Raw genomic sequence first — 21,599 nt, 5'->3', positions numbered from 1 at the left:
GTGGAGCCTGCCTCTTGCTCCATGGCAGCTGCAGTCGTGACCCTGATAAGCAGTGGATGAATGAAGAAACTGGATGCAGTAAATTCAGTAAATTGCATTGGTTTGGGGTAAATAACCAGACATTAACACAAAACATACATATTTGGCTATTATTTCAAACTGCTACGATTTTTGAAAACATTTGTTTTAGGAAATAATACTAATAATAATAATAATAATAAATTTTATTTGAGGGCACCTTTCAGAAACCCAAGGTCACCTTAGAAAAGAACAACATTAATAAAAGGAGCAATAGTCATAAAATACATTAGTTAAAATTGCAGAGCTTGACAACAGATAAAATCAGCACTAAAGCGAATAAGCCAGTTTGAACAGATGTGTTTTGAGCTGTGACTTAAATATGGAAAGAGAGTCAATATTTCTTAGTGCAGGAGGAAGAGAGTCCCAGAGCGAGGAGCAGAGCGACTGAAAGCTCTGCTCCCCACAGTGATGAGACGTGAGGATGGAACAGTAAGATGAACAGCAGATGAGGATCTGAGAGGGCGGGAAACAGTGTTGATCTGGAGCAGCTCACACAAATATGAAGGAGCAGATTTATGGACACGTGAGAAGTACGATTTTAAAGTTTATCCTGGTTTCTACGGGCAACCATGAAGCTGCTGAAGAACTGTTGTAATATGAGCTCTTGACAGAGTAGGAGTTACGACCCGAGCTGCAGAGTTTTGGAGAAGTTGGAGTTTATGAAGGGACCTTTTAAGGAGACCAAATAAGAGGGAATTGCAGTAATCAATGCGGGACGTAATAAGACTATGGACAAGGACGGCAGCAGCATGGGGAGGAAGGAAGGGGCGGAGTCGGTTAATATTACGCAAGCGGAAGTAAGCAGACCGGGTTATGGAATTAATGTGAGACTGGAATGAAAGAGTATTATCAAGTATGACACCCAAACTCTTACCCTGAGGGGAGGGAAGGGTGGGAGAACTTGCCTCCCTGCATTCGTGCACTGTACTGAATAAAACAGGTAAAGTGTGATTTTTCTGGATGCAGCAGTTTCATTCGTTTGGAACTATCACTTTAATTATGCAGTCTCATCATCTTCTCAATCCTGGCGCTGTAATGTAAGCCCCATGGCTCTGTGAATGCAGCACTGTGGAAGAGATGAATGGGGAGGCCCCGCCCCTGCTCAAGAAGAGGAGGAGCCACCAGAAACAGTCGGGTCACCACCGGGATACCTCAACCAACTGCGCACAGGTCCTCTGGCAAATGCTCCGTTTATTTCACGTCTGTGATTAAGGTAAGCGTTCATTTCAGTTATCCTCTCTCTCTGTTTACAAATCGTTTAATAACTGGACAAAAGAATTATCCTGTAAATAGGAAAACAAATGTAACTTTACATTTAATAAAACACTCTTGTCTCCAGCATAGATAATTAGCACTTGTGAAATGTTAAGTTATTGTATGTTATCAAATTTTCCACACAAGAAAACTAATGAAATATACACATGTCATAATTTAACATATGACGTTTAGTATGCACTGCCAATATTCAAGGAAGCTCAGTTTCAAGTCCACATAATAAAACAAGCAGTGTTTGTCAGGGGATATGGCAGGAGTGCAGGAGAAGGCAGGCTGGACGGGGAGATTAAGTAAGCACAGGTATTTATCGCTCTAATCCTCTGCCTTTTTGAATCCTGTGGCCCTGATAAGTAGAAATGGGCTTTGCCAGTGAGAAGTGAGCTCAGGCTTGGACATGCAACTGTTTATGTAACACGGGGGAACTGGGGTGACATCTTAAGGGTTGCAAAGGACTAGATAGGCTTAGGGTTCAGTCCTCCATTCTCCAAAGCATCAGATGTGTATAAACTCTATGTACATCCCCATCCCCAGGCTAAGAAATGAACTTTTCAGACCACTCTCTCATAATCGAGTAGATGTGTTGTTTAAATGTGCATATTTACATGCTGATAATAAAATTTCTCAGTTAGACAAGAACTAGTCAATCTTACCAATATACTATTTCAAAAAGAATAAACAACATATTGAAATAAACCTTTAAACACAAAATAACAGAAACACACCTGGAAGAAGACACAGGACATACACCTGAGTGTCTTAAATAAAATTTGCTGCAGGTAATACAAAGCAGAGAAGGACTGACAAATACACATCACTGACAGACGGCGTGGAGTGGACAGGAGTGGACCCAAAGGCAGACGAACGAAACGTGGAAACAGAACTAGATTGGAACTAAAAGCGTGCCTTTTATTATGGCCGAAAACAAAACATTAACCAAACATGAAAACCAACTAAATGAGAAACTAATCACAAGATCCTAAACTTGGAAAACGAAATAGACGAAAACCAGGAACACTAGAAAATACAAGAACAGTTGAGACTTGGGAAGTTAACAGATGATGAGCAGAGGGAGACACAGCTGACACACATGAACACACACAAAGATGTAGACTGTGACAACAAGAGACGTGGAACACGCAGACATAGGGAGACGGGGCGGGACACAAGGGAGGGACACAGACGACAGAGAGACAAGGACACACACAGAGGACAGATGGACAGACGGACACACACAGAGGACAGAGAGACACAAGGACACACACAGAGGACAGAGAGACAGACGGACACACACAGAGGACAGAGGGACAGACGGACACACACAGAGGACAGAGAGACACAAGCACACACAGAGGACAGATGGACAGACGGACACACACACAGAGGAAAGAGGGACAGACGGACACACACAGAGGACAGAGGGACACAAGCACACACAGAGGACAGATGGACAGACGGACACACACACAGAGGACAGCGGGACAGACAGACACACACAGAGGACAGAGGGACACAAGCACACACAGAGGACAGATGGACAGACGGACACACACACAGAGGACAGAGGGACAGACGGACACACACAGAGGACAGAGGGACACAAGCACACACAGAGGACAGAGAGACAGACGGACACACACAGAGGACAGAGGGACAGACGGACACACACAGAGGACAGAGGGACACAAGCACACACAGAGGACAGATGGACAGACGGACACACACAGAGGACAGAGGGACAGACGGACACACACAGAGGACAGAGGGACACAAGCACACACAGAGGACAGAGAGACAAGTACACACACAGAGGACAGAGGGACACAAGGACACACACAGAGGACAGGGACACAAGGACACACAGTGGACAGATGGACAGACGGACGCACACAGAGGACAGACAGACAAGTACACACACAGAGGACAGAGAGACACAAGGACACACACACAGAGGACAGAGACACAAGGACACACACAGAGGACAGAGAGACTCAAGGACACAAACAGAGGACAGAGGGACACAAGGACACACAGAGAAGGACAGAGAGACAAGGACACACACAGAGGACAGAAGGACACAAGACACACACAGAGGACAGAGACACAAGGACACACACACACAGAGGACAGAGACACAAGGACACACACAGAGGACAGAGGGACACAAGACACACACAGAGGACAGAGACACAAGGACACACACAGAGGACAGACGGACACAAGGACACACACAGAGGACAGAGGGATGCAAGGACATACACAGAGGACAGACGGACACAAGGACACACACAGAGGACAGAGGGATGCAAGGACACACACAAAGAGGACAGACGGACACAAGGACACACACACAGAGGACAGAGACACAAGGACACACACAAAGAGGACAGACGGACACAAGGACACACACAGAGGACAGAGACACAAGGACACACACAGAGGACAGACGAACACAAGACACACACAGAGGACAGAGGGATGCAAGGACACACACAAAGAGGACAGACGGACACAAGGACACACACACAGAGGACAGAGACACAAGGACACACAAAGAGGACAGACGGACACAAGGACACACACAGAGGACAGAGACACAAGGACACACACAGAGGACAGACGGACACAGGGACACACAAGAACTGTCCTTTATACACATAGGTTTCATGTGCTTTGATGCTACAGTGCATCAAATGAAAACGCAGACGTTTGGTATTTTTCCTTTGTATAGCTGAATAAATGAAACCTCACTTACTGTAATGATTTATTTCAGCATCATATCGACTCAAACCTGACTCTGTGTACTGAGGCACAGTGCATCAGTGCACACAGTAACTACAGTCACTTAGTTATATGTAGACACCGGAGTAAACTGGAATGCTGCAAACTTTGGCTCAGGAGCACTTTCACATGTGTTGCGTGGTGTAATGTATAAGTACATGTTTCCACTGTCAGCATGAATAACTGATGTGATTTGTGGTTGTTCAGGAAACTACGGCTAAGATGGGCCAGAAGGAGATTGTTTGCAGCTGGAAGAAAAGCACCAGTAACATCAAGGACGTGTTTGACTTCAAGGGGAAGATGGGCTCGTGAGTACTTTTCACTCATGGTGATGCTTCTGTGTGAGGAACCTCTAAGCCTCCCGGAGCACTCAACACACTTTATGCAACATTCACACAAGCCCTGCTTCTGTGTTTCTAGCTAACTAGCTTTCTAGCTAACATTCTCACATATTCAAAGTATCTTGCCTAGCAGAAGACCTGCTCTATCTGCTGAGCTGCAGGCACCCCAGACTACGGAAGCCGTTTCTGCCACAAAAAAGCATCCATAACTCGAAACTTTGAGTTATCTTTCTCAAAATTTCCGCTTATTAACTTGAAATTTCGAGCTAGCTCTGCCAATCAGTAATCTATGTGAAGACGATATATATTTTCACTTCCTTCTCAGTTGAAAAAGTTCTATATTGTTGTTTAGTAACAGGAGCTAATAAATCCAAAGTTGGTTTTCCACACAAACACATGAACAGAGAATGATGATGTAGGAACTGGTCTGATGTCACCAGTGGAAACAGGCTGAGCCGTGGAGCTGACAGGAGACAGGATGCATTTGCTTTCATTAACCTCTCTCAGGTACATCCCAGTCATGCTCAGGGCTGCAGTGCATGTGTGAACCTGTTACTATTGTACTGTTAGATATGCAGCTTCTGGGTTGGGACATTTGGATTGGCTGTGGCCTTTATGTGTGGAGTGTGTATGTTCCACACACCTGTGTGGGCTTCCTTTTGGTACAAAGGTGAGCATGTTACATTTACTGGTGATTTCAAATTGTCTGTAAGGTTGATAAAGTGTTGAATATGTATGCAGTAAATGAAATGTAACTTTGGTCATCATTAGGACCAGAACAGCGCTATAATGTGCCTCAGTTCCACAGTTCTCTGTGAATAATACACAATGTTAACACAATGTTATGGGAAATGAAAGAAGGTGATCCTTGCTGTGCTGCTGTTACTATCCAGATGGGAGTATGCTGTCTGCAGAATGCAGATAATTGTGTCACCCACTCCCAGATTTGGTGTGCAGAGAGTGAAGACTGTTTTCCCCTTGTTCCACATAGGCCACATCTCTGTATCACCTTCATGTGATCTGAGGGCAACTGGTGGATAGTTGTAAGCTCTGACAGCGCTGCCTCAGTGCAGGAAGCAGGCAGAATGCTTTCCACATGCCCAGTATTTACTGGTTAGGCTGAGGCTACTGTTTCCACACTCTGAAATGGTTACTTCGTAGACAAACCCGAATGGAAAAGTTATAAATGGATACAAGACAGCTGGTTGTAAAGGTTTCTCATACTGTTTAAAAGTGTTTTGGCTGCTAACCTGGGAGATACTGGCAATGTTGGGAAGGTTACTTTTAAAATGTATTCCGTTACAGATTACAGAATACATGCCCCAAAATGTATTCTGTAACGTATTCCGTTACGTTACTCAATGACAGTAACGTATTCTGAATACTTTGGATTACTTAATATATTATCATGCTTTTTACAACTACGTGAATGTACTATTGCTGTGTGATTTATTACTATTACTGAAGGTCCGCGACTCCGAACTGTAGTAAAGGGACCTCTGACTAATACGGCGGGGTCCCTGTCGGCTCGTAGCCGAAAAATAGCTTTACTTTGTTGTGTGGGTCAACTTTTCTTGCGAGAGACAGAGAGAGGCGTTGAAAGGCTGCTCCAACGAAACTTATTGTTTCGGAGGAAAACACGAACACGGTGTACAGTCGAGTCTTAACAGCTTACTTACAGCTGGGCTCGTCAGGCTCTCTTCTTGGCTGAAGTGGTTATTATTATATTTACATGCTTCCAGCTCCCGTTTTTCCTCGATGACAACTCGTACCTTTCCACTCCCCTTTTTCTCCCTCCTCGCGCTCACAGACCCATAACGTGTATGGCAGTCCATTCTCCCTGCAGCACGGACTACACTGCCCATGATGCTACATTCTTTAGAGCTATGCTTGTAGCATTCTGCCTGTTAGCTTAGCACAACAACAACAACAACGAAAAGGCGCTCTCTCATCCAGGAAACACACAGTCACAGAGAGAGAGAGAGCGTCGCCCTGTAACCATGGCAACCGTAACGCTGCCGCCTGGAACGAAAGAACGTAGCTGTCAAACAAACCCAAACAGTCCTGACCCGCGACAAAATGAAACAGGAAAGTACCGCAGTGTAATCCATTTATTTCAACAAAGTAACTGTATTCTGAATACCACCCTTTTAAACGGTAACTGTAACGGAATACAGTTACTCATATTTTGTATTTTAAATACGTAACGGCGGTACATGTATTCCGTTACTCCCCAACACTGGATACTGGCTTCACTAAATCAGTGAAGAGCAGCAACGTATTAAATGAACGTTAGGAGCTGTTTAAGAGCGAGTTAATAAACCTGTCACAGAGTGCATGAGTAAGGCTCCTGTGTGTGAGACGTCAGTCTGAGAACATCCTAGCACTGCTTCATTACAGGATTAAGTGTCTGGCTGCCTACACTTGTGAATGGATGTGCTGAATGTACTTAAAGGCAGGTGTTATGAACAGGTGTCGGCGTCTGTGTGCAGGTCAACACGTGCTGTTCCTCAGGAAATGTAGAGCAGATTTGTTGTACACAAAGTCAAATGAAGTGGTGTTTATACATCATTCTTCTAGCCTCGGTCATCATTCAAAGCACCGCGTTGTATGAGACGTGTTTATTGATTCATACACACACACATTAAACAGTGTTTATCTCATAGCCACAGCGACAGCTGATTTAGAATCAGCAGGTAACAAACATGTTTGGATGGTGGAGCCAGGATAAAAACCACACAGGAAACGCAGGAACGGTTCGAAACCAGAACTTTGCTGCTGTTAAAGTTCAGTCTGGTGGTGGTGGGGGGTTGGCATCAGTGTGAACGTAAGGAGGTAATTGTTGCTTTAATGTTAGTTTCTCAAACATACCACCAGATGGTATTTACTTTACAGTAGGTCAGGGGTGTCCAACCCCAGGCCTGGAGGGCCGGTGTCCTGCAGGTTTGAGATCTCACCCTGGGTCAGCACACCTGATCACATAATTAGTTCATTACCAGACATGTTGAGGTCATTTAGCCACTTAAATCAGCTGTGTTGGATCAAGGACACATCTAAAACCTGCAGGACACCGGCCCTCCAGGCCTGGGGGTGGACACCTGTGCAGTAGATCATTCCTCCACTGTGTCAATTAGTGCTCATCTGAATCGCTTTCTATGAAATGATATGATCGAAGGGTTTTGGTCTTGGATGATGTGCTTGCCACTGTCCTAATTAAACTTAGTATTTCTTTCACCCCTTTGAATTTTACCTGTTAAAAAGCAAACCCAGTATAAATGCTTTCAAATGAGGTAATAAAGAAGTCGTGGAGCTTATGTTTGAGCAGCTAGCCCCTGCTTGTTCCAGGGGTCTGTAGTACTGCTGGATCCATCACCCTGGGAAGATGTTTCTGTAGATCTCTGAGAGGATTGTAAGAACAAACAAAATAAAACTGTTAACCAAGATAAAGTTGTTTCTAGCATTTGATCAGGCTGTCATTAATCCTCTTTGATGTTTTTGCACAGGGGCTCATTTTCAGAGGTTTTCATGGTGAGAGAGAAGAAAACTGGGAAAATGTATGCTCTGAAATGTCTGAAGAAAAAACATCTCGCCCATAGCAACCTAGAAAATGAAATAAATGTGCTGAGGAGGTAACAAACACACACACTTATTCAAATGTGTAATGAATAAAGTCTAGCGGTGACTAGTTCTGCTGCCTAACATGTCAAAGGTTAAAGAGAATAAGAACGAGTTATCCTCCTGTTTCTTACTATTTCAGGATAAAGCACGACAATGTGGTGGGGCTGGAGGATTTCTACGAGAGTCGAACACACTACTACCTGGTCATGCAGCTGTAAGTGGAACTGTTTAGCTGACTTTCTATTAATGTTTACCTTGAAATAATGCAACACTGACAATTATTACTGCAGTATAATCTTACATTAACAATGCGAGTACACAGTGTGTACAGAACAGTAACAATTCAGCCTTTTTTGCTAAAATAGGCTGAATTATTGTTCAAATTGAATAAATAATATTGGTACAAACTAATATAGCTATGTGTCGTTCCTTCATGCCACCAAGCCTTTAACCCCTTAAAGGCTAAAATGATTTTTTTAAATGGAGTTTATTGAACCATCTGATAACTTGTATTATTACCATTCTTTGCTCATTATTGGCTGTTTTCCAAAATACACCAAGCTGTTATATTTCAAATCAAAAACAAAAAGGTCGGCTTTAATCTTTAATCAAATATCCACATTCTTCTCTTTCCATTTCTATTTGCATTGTTCACAGAACCACTGCGGCTGCTATAAGACAGAGATGTCTTCAGCTGGCAGTTTAATACAGAACATCCAGTTCTCCTTAATGATGTGCTGTTACTCCTTAGGGACCCCCATTCTTTGCTGCCACAACTCGTCAATAAACGGGTCCAAATCCAATATTTTACCACCTTGTATGGATGAGGCGGTTGTAGCAGACCTTTTACTATCTTTACACAAGAAACTTTAAATATTTAGAAATCCGTGTTTCCTCCAAGCTGATAGAGTTGTTCAGCCTTAATTTTATTCTGTTGCATAAGTCGGGAAAAGATGATTTAAACTGCTGGATCAGCCTCTGCATATCACTCTGTGGATGGATGGCAACAGTTAAATGGCTTTCTTAAAATCAATGATCTTATCTCAACAATCCCAGTTGTGCTGGATGCTGTCTCAGCCACCACAGGGCTGGGTACATGCTGGACAAGTCTATCACAGGGCTAACAAACAGAGACAGACACCTACAGCCAGTTTAGAATCACTAATTAACCTGAGCTCACTAACTGCATGTTGAAGGAAGCTGGAGTATGTGGAGAGGATCCACGCAGACATGGGGAGAAGTGCACACAGAAAGGATTTGTACCCAGGACCTTGTTGTTGCGAGGCACTGCTAACCACTGTGACACTGTGCATTCAACGTTACACTTTACAAAACCCCAAATCTCAAGGAGGTCTACAAGCACGAACATAGAGTCAAACACCTTAAAACACATTGTTTACCCTCAGTCCAATTCACTGTGGTTAGAAAGTGAGACGTGCACTTTATCAGCCCATCTATCCACAAACACCACTGCTTTCATTGCTCTACAGCTTCAGCCTCCTCAGACTTCATCATCAACAATAAAACATTAAGCTTCACGTCTTGGAAAAATCAAAGGAATTACTCAGCTTTATTGCTGTGCTAAGGAAACTCATAAACACACAAGAAAAGAAAACTTTGAGCTAAAGAACAGGAAAACATAGAAATGTGGAATCTAGCACCTACAGGTGAACCACAGAACTGCAGAATACGCAGCATGACAATGCAACAACAAGTAGACGGAGACTAAGGACATCAATGCACACAGGGTAACGAGAGGATGGGCAACAGGTGGGAGCACAGCTGGAACTTATACAGACTAACAGGACAGGAGAAGCAAAAGTGAAGACTGGACAAGAGACTCAAAATAAAACAGAAAGTACAATAAACACAGAGACAAACACTAAGATGCTGGGACAGGACAGAAATAGACATGAGGAGAAGGCCGACTAAACGTGGAACGTGGAGCACCTATAAGGTTTCTGTTGTCATGGTCGACTACCAAGTCTGAGCGACGAAAGCAGAGCAGATGTAGAACCCTGCGTGGCAGGCATGGGTGGAGGCAGAGACCCTCAGATGGCTTGGCTGGAGGCTGGTGATGGTGGCGGAGACCCTCGGAGGACAGAACTGGAGGCTGACGAAGGCGGCAGAGGCAGGGACCCGACACAGACGGAGGTGCCCTGGTACGGGTGGAGCAGGGCCAGACGGCCACACGGTGACCTCTGACCTGGGCAGAGCAGGACCTGAAGGTAAGAGATTACCTCAGGCTCGGGTGGAGCCTGACCAGACAGTGCAGAGACCTCTAGTGGGACAGGACCAGACATTGTGAAGACCTCTGGCAGAGCAGGACAAAGTGGCGTGGAGAGCTGTGGTGGAGCAGGACCAGGTGGCAGCAGTAAAAACTGCTAAATCTTACCAGTCCAAAGAAAACCCAACATTTACACAACTGTGTGCAACTACATTAATACCCGTATCACATCTGGAACATGACCTCTGTCTGTGCAAAGTCTGATGTGAAGTATGTAATACTAGATTACCACGTCTCCTCACAATGTTCATCCCAGGACACCTGCATAATGATCTTCTATTAGATCATTATAGATAATCCCTATGTGCACCTGCATGTGATGGATATGGAAATGGGAATATGCATACACAGAATTCAGCTACGTAGTACTTCACAATCTATTGCTTGCTGCTGCTGCTGCTGCTGGTAAGGTTAATAGTATAATTATAATGCACATATTTTCCCTCAGCCCCCTCTCTGTCTTTCATTCTGTCCTCTTCATGTTTAATGTCTCAGTATGGAGGACTTCTGAATGTAGACATGGTTCCATGAGAGGGGCCTCAGGTCACTCTGCACTACTGAGCCTCACAAAATATCCCCTGAAGTGGACCAGTCATCCACTCATGAACAGGGGGCTGGCTGCATCACCAGCAGCAAAAGGAGAGGCGAAGGAGACGGGATGTCTTCAGTGGCTTGCAGGGGACCAGGCCTGGCACTGGCAAAGAAAGTGACGGGACCACTCAGGTCTCGGTTGGGTGGTGAGGGATCCACAGGCACTGGTGGAGCAGGAACCATGGATTCAGGGCGCTCAGGCACAGACACAGGGGGAGCCATGGACCCTTGAGGCATTCTGGATCTCTCAGCAAAGAAGACAGGTCCCACTGCAGACTGGGGTTGTAACAGTGCTGGGTGGGACCCTCCAGATTGTTAGGACGCACCGGTGTGTGTGTGTTGGGCATTCAGCCAGCTCGGTTTGCACAAGCTACACCGCAAAATCTCCAGTGTTACATTAACACTGGAGAGTGTCTATATGTGTCCACTCTTTTGAGTGTTAAATGAACACTTTTGACAGTGTTGTATGTTTAAAAGTAACCTAGTCAGTTTTCAAGATTTACAAAGACTAACACTGAGCAGTGCTGATTTTCTAACACTGGAATATTTCTAACATTTTGAGTTATTTTCTAGTGTTAGAAAACCAGCACTGCTCAGTGCTACTTTGGCCTTAGCGGTGCAAGTTTCTCTCCTTGTTTGTTAAACAGAGAACTGGGGAAATGGCAGTACTGTATGCAGTTAGTGAGCACAAGGGTGCTGATTTCAGATGGCTCTGATTCACACAGATGATGGACAAACCTGTCACAGGCACATTTCCTAAATGCTACTCGAAGTCTGTTTGCACAGCGGAACAACATTTTCGGTTATTATATCATTCGATGGACCATGGTCGTCCTTAGTCTACCGTCCTGCAGAAGTTCAGAAGACCTGATTGCCAGACATAAACGCTGATAACTCTTCTTCTGTTTTGTGCAGGGTATCAGGTGGGGAGCTGTTTGATCGCATTTTAGACAAAGGTGTTTATACTGAGAAGGATGCCAGCAAAGTGATCAAACAGGTGCTGCAGGCTGTCAGCTACCTGCATGAAAACAGCATTGTGCATAGGGATCTTAAGGTAAGACTCAAAAGAGCCACCATAACAAAGACAAACATGCTCCCAGTAGCAAAGTGAAAGCCACAGATGTTGACATGTTTGGTAAAATGACTTTAACAGATGTTTAATGAGTGTGTTTGAACATTTTAGGTACGTTTCTGTATTTCATGTCTTGCTTTTCCTGTTCTCTCAGCCTGAAAACCTGCTGTACTATAATACAGATGAGAATGCAAAGATTATGGTGAGTGACTTTGGTCTGTCTAAGACGCTGGAGCATGGAGTGATGTCTACAGCCTGTGGAACACCAGGATATGTTGGTGAGTTAACCATTTCTCTGCATATGTAATAGACTGACATACTTACTGTTTTTCCCTCTGCAGTGATAGACCATTTGTACATTGTTGCTGTGGGAAAGCACCATTTTACTGTACTACAGCTTAATACCACAAACAATTACTTTGGTCAAAATCTCATCACACTGGAGCAAGAAAAAACCCAGTTTTCATAAATCAGACAGTTATTGTGTATGTGCTGAATGACAGTACGTAACCTCCCAGGAGTCACTGGGTGGGGTGCTCCATCGTCCTGCTGAGAGGCTTCAGTGCTCATGTGGGCAGTGACAGCACGAACTGGAGGGCTCGTTTTGATTTATTGTGAACGTAACGAGCAGGTGGAGCAGCAGGAAGGGAACTCTGGTCAGCTCTGTTGTTTTTTTATGTGATATATAAATAAACTGGACTTTGATCTTATTATTATTGAAAATGTCGTGAAATCGATCCATGTAGAGCAGAGTCACAAACCACGGAGGCCCCAGAAAAGTGCAATCAAACGATGAGTTTATTAACAGCCCGGAGAAAACATCAACATGTGTCTTCTGACCAAAATACAGGCTGTGGACACTTATACAGCAGTGGGGTACACGCCCCCCCATGGCGTCAATGACAGATTAAAATAGGTTCCAGACATTAGTCACAGTTAATCGTACATCTTGTACATCTTTAATAGCTATAAACAGACATAGAACCTTCCATACAAGTAATAATCTTAAGCCCTCAGGGTCTCTGAGGCTAATTCTTGACTCTGCTCATCTGTTACCAAGTAGAATAAAATGCAACAGGTTTGCAACAAGAAGCTGGAAACATTTGGGCCTCTGCTCAGGCCTATTCCTAGATTATATGTATTATATGTACTGTAAGCATGCATTGCAGTTATCCTTCTATGTTCCAGTTTCCCTCAGCATGTATCACCTGGACAGTCACGCCAGTGAAGCTTAAGACCCTCAATGAACCGAACATCAACTCAAAATAAGCTCAGATATGCAATGTGTATAAAATACTTCTAACCGTACTTGTAATAAAAGTTAACATAATGGAAGGATCCTCAAATGGACATCTTCAATAAACAGCTGTAATGCAGTATCAATACTGTGAGAAATATTATTAGATGGAATAATGCTGTAAAAGGCAACTTTTTGCCTTTTCTTTTGAACCATATATTAACTTAGCTTTAACACATTAGCTTTAACGAGACTTTTTCTGGAGTGGAAACAGTGTGTTGTTTATAATGGTGCTTATATTGCACGTTGTTTGTCCTGCTTTCTGCAGCTCCGGAGGTTTTGGCCCAGAAACCCTACAGCAAAGCAGTGGATTGCTGGTCAATTGGAGTCATCACTTATATTCTGTAAGTACAGGCCTGCACGTTCATAATAACATGGCTAACTGTATACATGAATATTCACTGATCATTTATGGAGAACTGCGAACATTCATCAGTTATTGATTTTATTCATATTCCAAAAGTCAGAAGTACATGAACACTTGTACAATATTAGAGTCACCACATACTGCAGTATTTACTTCCACTGTGTAACTGTGGCTCCAGCAGTAGCTGGAGCTGGAAGGTTGGGCACTGAACACGAAGCTGTGTGCTCCACAGCCCAACAGTGTGAAATATAAATAAGACCAGAAGGATCTGTAAAGCTCATCAACTCATCAAAGACGGGATCAAATGATCTCTGCTGTAAAAGCATCCATACATCATAGAAAATCGATCAAATGTTGAAAATGAGACAATTTACTAATTTTAGAAAAACATCAGCTCATTCTGAATTTGGTGGCAGCAACAGGTACCGAAAGGTTGGGCGGGGCCACGTTTACCACCGTGCAGCATCCACACTTTTCATAATGTCTGGGAGCTGAGGAGGGAGTCGTTTGGATTTGGGGAAAGGAATGTCGTCCTCATCTCGTATGTGAACGTAGCTGCTGTCGTGGCTCTTTGTCTGTGCAGAGCCTGCAGAAAGTGTTGTGTGGAGGGGAACGCATCTTCTCTGAGCTTTGGTACAAAGATGGCAGCTGCATTTCCTGATCATGTTCACAGAGAGCTTTAGTTTATGGCGTGGTTCAACAGGTCACATACAGTGACGTGCACGACAGAAGGATGCTGTTTTTAACTACGCACACAGATTTCCCCAGTTTCCTGGAATCGTTTGAGGATATATTGCACTGTTTTTCTTTTCTTTTGTGGCCCTCTACCAACTTCAAGTGAGAAATGTTGCTGCCATCATATTCAATGTATCCATCTCAAATAGCCAGTTTTTGAACTTTTCCAGTTTGCATGAATATTTGTACTGTTTATGAGACTGGGGAAAGCTGCAGTCAGCTGGATGATGGAGCATGCATCAACATATGGTATAACTATATACCATTCATGTTTTATTAATGTGTGCTCACATGAACTTTACAGGAAGCCTGGACTGTTTTCATATTTTCACTAGCCAGTACTCAGACATGTAATGTATCTGTCTCAAATTACAGCTCCTCAGTGAAAGTACTTTTATATTTAATAGTCTGAGACATTTATGCTCAAACGCTGCTTCACAGCTCCGTGTCGATAGTCCATAAAAAGAAGAAAAGTGTTTGATAAATGAAGCTGAAATTTCACAGCCCTCACTATCAATGTTCATATTTTCTGTTGTAACATTTTTATCCAAATCAGAGATGGTTGAGCAGAAGGTGGATTTGAGACCCAACAGTGTCAGTTTAAGCATTTCTTTGTCCTGCTGTGTAAATCAGTGCAGCTTGTTTCACGCTGCTTAACAACATTTCTGTGAATGTGTTTGTGCTGAAAGGCTTTGACCGCTCTGCCCGTTTACTACAGTAGCTGAGGAAACCCAGCAAATTGATGAAACCCGCGTCAGGGCATATTGTATAAATGTCATATAAGCATGACGATGGCTGCTAAAGTAATCCAGAGTTGATCCAAATCGGCGGTATCTGAAAGGCTGTGTGTGTGCTGCAGGCTCTGTGGCTACCCTCCATTCTTTGAAGAAAACGAGAAGCGTTTGTTTTCAAAGATCATGAGAGCTGAGTACGCCTTTCATTCGCCCTTCTGGGATGACATCTCCGAATCAGGTATGCTAACAGCTACACACCACAGTTTTCAGTACTGACCCTCCTCTTTCCTTCATTAGTACTCGATGTAAATAGCTGAGACTGGGTCAGATAAACCACAAGAAATATGACAACCAGTCCTTTTTCTAACACACTTACATTACACTAGGTTGCACTGTTTCACTATCATTTAAAGAGGGAATTATTCATGTGACTGTACAGACTAAGTTCCAAACCTGGCAAAAATCACATGCAGGATCTAAAATCACAGCTTCCCGGGAACATTAGCCTGACACTGATCCATCATGCAGATGTCAGTGTGAGAACAGTGCAAATCTTGATCCACCTCGTTTCTTTATATTTGACCTCCAAGGAACCAGACTTTCTTGTCATTTTCGCCCCTCAGCTGTAAAAGTGTCAAGTGTAGACACTCAAGTTTGTGCAATAACTCGGCAATGAGGCAACTTAGGAGCTTCAAACTGATACCACAGGTGTATCTACTAAAAATCTTGGACCAGTTTGAATCTCAGTGACCTTGCAATGAAGGTCAAGGTCAGAGGTCAAGTTTTCTGAACATCTAAAAGGAACAGTGAGAAAGCAGACAGACACGCTGACATGACTGGGAAGATAGAAATCCAAACAGACCAGACACGGAGATGCAGGGAGGCAGGAGTACTCCACCCAACAAAAGCCACAGCGGAGTAACACGAGCAAGCAAACATCAGCGTGATCTGTCCTGAATACAGGGAGCAGAGCAGTGATTGTTCCAGCTGTGGTGGCCTTACTTTTGTGAACAAACACAGCATTGCTTATCCTCTTCCTCTTTGAAAAACTCCACTTTGAACTCATAGAATTTACATCAAACAAACAAGCTTTATTAGTCACATACACAATCATGCAGAGTACAACATGCAGTGAAATGTTTTGTGTGTGAGCTGCGGACAGGCTGCAGACGTAGCCGGGCCTTTCCAGGGCTTGGTTTTAGCATGGGCCATCAATCTGCTCCGATCGCTCAGCAACAACAAGGCACTTTCATCCAGGACACTGCTGCTTTTCTACAAGTCAACCTTCTGTGTGAACTCTAGATAATCTTGTTGTGAGAGTCCAATCAATCAGCAGCCGAGCATCCTCCTGTTTGTGGGTTCACACGTTCTCTTCATATGCAGGTGTTCCTAATGAAGGGCTTTAGATGTGTTTTCGAGAGCTTTAATAAAACTGTGTGTAACATAGAGGAATCATGCTACTGTACGCTGAACTGAACTCTGTCCATATTATGTGTCAACAGCCAAAGAGTTCATCAAGAACATGATGGAGAAAAACCCCACTAAACGCTTCACCACTGAACAGGCACTCAGGCACCCCTGGTTAGTGCTTTGCCTCTTAAATGTCGTAATGTTTTGGACAATGATTACACATTTTAAACCACATAATCAACATGTGACTGAAGATAGCTTTCTGCTTGATTTATGAACAAAAGTATCAGCTGTTTATGAATTACAGTCTTTTTCTGAGAGACTCAAAAGTAATTGGTTAGTTGATATAGAAGCAGCTTCGTGGACACGTGAGAAACTGATCTGGTCTAATATCTGGGGTTCATTCCAAGTCTTCAACTATTTGGTTGTCAGCAGGATGAAAAACCAAAATAAGGGAGATAGCAAACATTGTATGATTGGCCAAATCAACAATCATTCTTAAAAAGAAGGAAAGTTATGGCCAGCTATGCAAGACAAAGGCCTGAAAGACAGAAGACAGACCTCGGTTAAGAGAGAACACATTATGTTTGTTTGTCTTACTACTTTTGAGCCTCGGAGAATGTGGAACAAAGACTAGCTCTATCTGCCCGATGATGGTGTACAGACGCAACATTGTCCAAATACCCAAGAACCTAACTGTACGTCTGCTCATGTTACCCTCGCAGGATTGTTGGAGACACAGCTAGAGACCAGGACATTTATCAGTCTGTGTGTGAACAGTTGGAGAGAAACTTTGCCACATCCAAATGGAAGGTAATGGCTAATCAGGGCTCTAGAGTGCGACCAAATTGGTTGCAAATGCGACCAAATTTTTCAGTGGTGCGACAACAAAAAAATATTTGGTTGCACCTGTGCGACCAAATGTTCGGGTAGCGAAAAAAAAAAAAAAAAAAATCTGCAACCTTCCCTGTGGTCAACAACAGACACACATTTTGCCCCTATCGTGGACTAAACCAATCAGAGATAGTCAGGGGCGGGACCTCTCTGATTGGCCGTGGTCCAGTTGAAAGTGCAGGTGGAAGTGGGAGGTGAGTAGCTTGAATAAAGCGATATCAACTCATTAGATCCTGAATCGACTTTTAAACATAACTGTGTTTTGCCAGAAACCATTTCAACAACAACCAAACAGCAGATGAGAGCAGGTACACGGACTCCACACAAAGACGTAAACACAGACCGACGCATCAGGATCAGCTTTGTCTTTCTCGGCTTTCTCACCCGCCGGCCCGTAGACGGACACGCTGTCGGAGCTTGTTCAATACTGAAGAAATTTAAACTTTATATGCAGAACATTGTAGAATATTTTTAAGGTTATCTGCTATAAAAAGCCAGACCAGGAAAATCTCCTTCATGTTTTTCTGTTTTATTCTCAGTTACTTTCACACAAAGGCATCTGCTGTGATGTTCACAATTCTGATGAAGTCAGTGCTGATAAATGATCAGAGTTATAATATTTCTGACTGTCTGAGGCTAAGTTGCATCGAATCGGGACTTTGAAAACCGGAATCGAATGGATTGTAGAAATCAGTGATGATACCCAGCCCTATGAGCAGCCTAGGCACGACAGAAGTGGATGTAGCTGTAATAGGAAAAGAACTATTGCTAACTTTTCTGTTAAGGCCTGATGCTTCTGAAATTCATAGCCAGTGCTCTGACACGGTGTCATCAATCTTTGAATGCTGAAAAAGCACAGTGTATCCAGAAAAACACATTATATCAATTATTATAAAATCTGTGTGCGCCTAACTTTTGTACCGGTACGCCCATGGCAAAAAGTTAGTCTAGAGCCCTGCTAATGATTGGAAAGGTGACTACATACGCCACGGGTGTCAAACACCGGGCTGGGGGCCCAGAATTGGCCCAGCAGAGACTCCAGTGCAGCCCATTGGACGACTCTGGAAAATGTGCATAAATTGTAATATTTTCACAAGTTTTACTGCTTTTCCTGTTGATGGAGAATCCCCTTCAACTGCCATTCACATGTATTAACACAAACATGTTAATCCATAAAACATCTGCTATAAGGATTCCATTAAGACATTTTAATATTGATGGAATTCAATATAATTCTATCAATAAGTAGTTCAAATTAAAGAGGATAGAGGAATCCTAAAACAAATGACTTATGCCGTATGAGAAAACAAAAACAGTATGTCTAAACAAACTTGCACTGCGTACCTGTTCCACCTCTATAGACGTACAGACCTAGTAAAGTTTCTGAACATATGTTCATAATTCCAGCAGGAGTTCTCTAAAAGACACTTTTGCTATGCTAGATGTTTTTCTATACAAGATGCAGGCTGCACCAGTAGTAACTGCTCACTTTGTGGATCTCCAACAGCAAGCCTTCAATGCAGCCTCTGTAATCCAGCACATGAAGAAAATGCAGTTGTCCCACAGCGTGCCCTCCACACCCGCCCTCCCCATACCGAACATCAAACCAGAGTCCTCGTCCCAGAACGACTCGGAGCCTGTGAGAAGCTGCCAAGATCAGGCAGACCCCCTTGACCCCAATGGAAACCCTGTCCAGTCTGCTAGTCTTCTCTCCTGGAGTGACTGTGACCTGGAGACAGGACTGTGTCCTTCACTGAGAGCCAGTCAAAGCGAACCAGGAAGTCCTCTCAGCACTGAGGAGTCCAGACAAGTTCATACCTTCCATTCAGAGAATGATGCTCTCTTTTTCCAGTCTCAGAGGTAATTAAACTGCTGACCCCTTCCAGCTGCCGTCTGATGTATCAGATAGAGAGAAATAACTAGAATTAGATGGCCAGAGTAAGGAGCAAACATGCTGTTTTAGGCTTTTCCAAACTGCACTACATCTTTGTTTACTTTGCTTCTTTTATGTGTATATTTATACTGTTTCAAATGATGCTTAAATTGGTAAACTGATTATTAAGACCTCCAGAGTGATGCTTTATATAATTTGCCATCCATTAGTTGGCTTTGAATAAATCCTGAGTGTGTTGCAGGCTCGATGCAGTGGCTCCGGGGAAGGACCAGCCGCTTCAGTCTGGTGTGTGCTGCATCATGTGATTTGATGACGAGATGCAGGTAAATGGCCCCGTGTGTATCCACGTTTAAATGTCAGCTGTACTTAACAGCCATAACACCCAAACCCCCTCTCTAATATTGTGCAGGCCTCTTCTTGCTGCCGTAACAGCTCTGACCCATCAGGGCACCGACAAGGAACCTTTGGCGGTGTCCCGTGGCGCCTGGCACATCTCCCGGGTATTTCCCGAGTTGTTCCTGAGCAGTGTCTACAGTGTCCAGAGACCACAGCTGTCTACCAATGCTTTAGAGGGATGTGCTTGATCAGCAAAAATATTTAGGTGGGAGGTACCAAACAAGCAAGTCTGGCTACCTGCCCACTACGTCTGGGTGCAAGCTTTGGGTAACCGTTGGGGCAGTGTCAGGCGACGCGAGGTCGAGAGACTGTCACGCCCACAGTTGAGAACAAAGGTCTTAATATCCAGCCTTATGCGAACACTGATCAGTGCTACATAGTGTTTCCCCATTTTAATAATAAAGCATTTTCATTATTCATCAAATATACATTGATATAAGTCAATATACAAATAAAATAAAAAGGAGTAAAAATGACTCTTCTGGTGGCTTACTTTCATGTGTACAGGATCTTTAAACTTGGTAGACTAGCAGGTGACTCCAGGAGTGTGAGAAGAGAACTCTGTCGCCACACCATCATTACACTTGGTTTTCAATGAAAGGTCGTTGAACACAGAACCATTCATATGCGACCTTGCTGATAGTTAACTGGTCTTAATGCTGGTCGTGCATAGGTGTAAACTTTGAGTTTATATGATGGATCACAGAGTGACCTGTGTGTGTGTGGAAGACGACACATCTCAGAGAATATCTGACCTATACTTTGCATGATTTAATAAAAAGAAGTTTAAATAAATGAACAAGCACAGAGTTTGAAAAGGACGTATTCCTCTGTATTTAGAGTAAAGGGATTATGTTACAATGCACATCATGTGAGAATGTGCTGAAGGCTAATCTGATTAAAGCAGAATTACATAAACTGAATGAAACATGAAATGAATCACATCCATGTGTGATGGTATTTCTGTGTTAAATAAGATTCAATGAAGTGATTTTAAAGGTCAAGTTTAAACTTTGTGTTAAATCATGTGATTGGACGATGTGACGTCCAGTAGAGAGGAGGGAGAAAGGGTCCGTGTGATGTTGTGTGAGAGGAGCAGATGTGAGATGTTCTCAGTGGAGACAGTAGAGGGGAACAGAGTCCAACCTGTGAACTGATTTGGTCATTTGTGGCTCGTCATCACGTCGCCGTGTTAGACGGTTCGTTCAGAAGGATTTCGACTGACATCATCCTTCACTGAATGCCCACCTGCTTTCCTGTCCAGTGATCATCATCACGGGGATGAGGAGTGTTGGCTTTATTAAAGTACAAAACCCCGCTGGAACACAAGACCAATAACTGCACGACAAAACAAGGCAAGAAGGCGCTCTGCGTTTGTGGCTCACGAGGGAAGGATTCCTTCACCTGAACTCAGCTCACTTCGACTGATTCCTTCACTGCAGCTCTTTTTATTGTCAGCAAGCAATCAATCATGAATATGCAATTACAAATACACGTGACCTTCTTAAGCAGGCATCTCTGAACATCAGTGTCTGTATTCTGTCTGTGCGTGTGTTTCCAGCTATACTATCCATAGACATACGACCTTTCAATGATCTTAAACTGTGTGTATGAGGCATGCAGAACAGCAGAAGTAAGAACAGTAACGTGCAACAGGTGTTGTCTCAGACGAACATTTAGTCTTGCACTTTGAAGAAACAGACTAAAGCTATCAGGAAATTATCAGGTTGAGGCTGCTTCCTCTCATCTCATGGTACACATGCACACAGAATCTAATCAGACCTAATGAGGATGTGATTTTTATCAGCATACAGATGATTATATATTTC

The 21,599-nt window shown here is 43.5% G+C and overlaps 1 protein-coding gene across 1 annotated transcript; it reads left to right on the top strand.

Moving 5' to 3' along the window:
- The first annotated feature begins 1,139 nt into the window (after positions 1-1,139).
- On the top strand, positions 1,140-20,246 carry camk1ga (calcium/calmodulin-dependent protein kinase IGa). Its single transcript, XM_026169175.2, has 13 exons — positions 1,140-1,294; positions 4,342-4,442; positions 7,979-8,104; positions 8,233-8,307; positions 11,887-12,025; positions 12,198-12,321; positions 13,609-13,684; positions 15,302-15,414; positions 16,679-16,757; positions 17,312-17,399; positions 18,988-19,340; positions 19,616-19,697; positions 19,784-20,246. The coding sequence occupies exons 1-12, from the start codon at positions 1,163-1,165 to the stop codon at positions 19,677-19,679; spliced, it is 1,470 nt and encodes a 489-aa protein (XP_026024960.1). The 5' UTR covers positions 1,140-1,162; the 3' UTR covers positions 19,680-19,697; positions 19,784-20,246.
- Positions 20,247-21,599: the final 1,353 nt, after the last annotated feature.

Source organism: Astatotilapia calliptera, chromosome 5 (genome assembly GCF_964374335.1).
Source record: "Astatotilapia calliptera chromosome 5, fAstCal68.1, whole genome shotgun sequence".
NCBI lineage: Eukaryota > Metazoa > Chordata > Actinopteri > Cichliformes > Cichlidae > Astatotilapia > Astatotilapia calliptera.
Note: the sequence above shows the minus strand (reverse complement) of the source record. Positions and strands in the feature narration are given on the sequence as shown.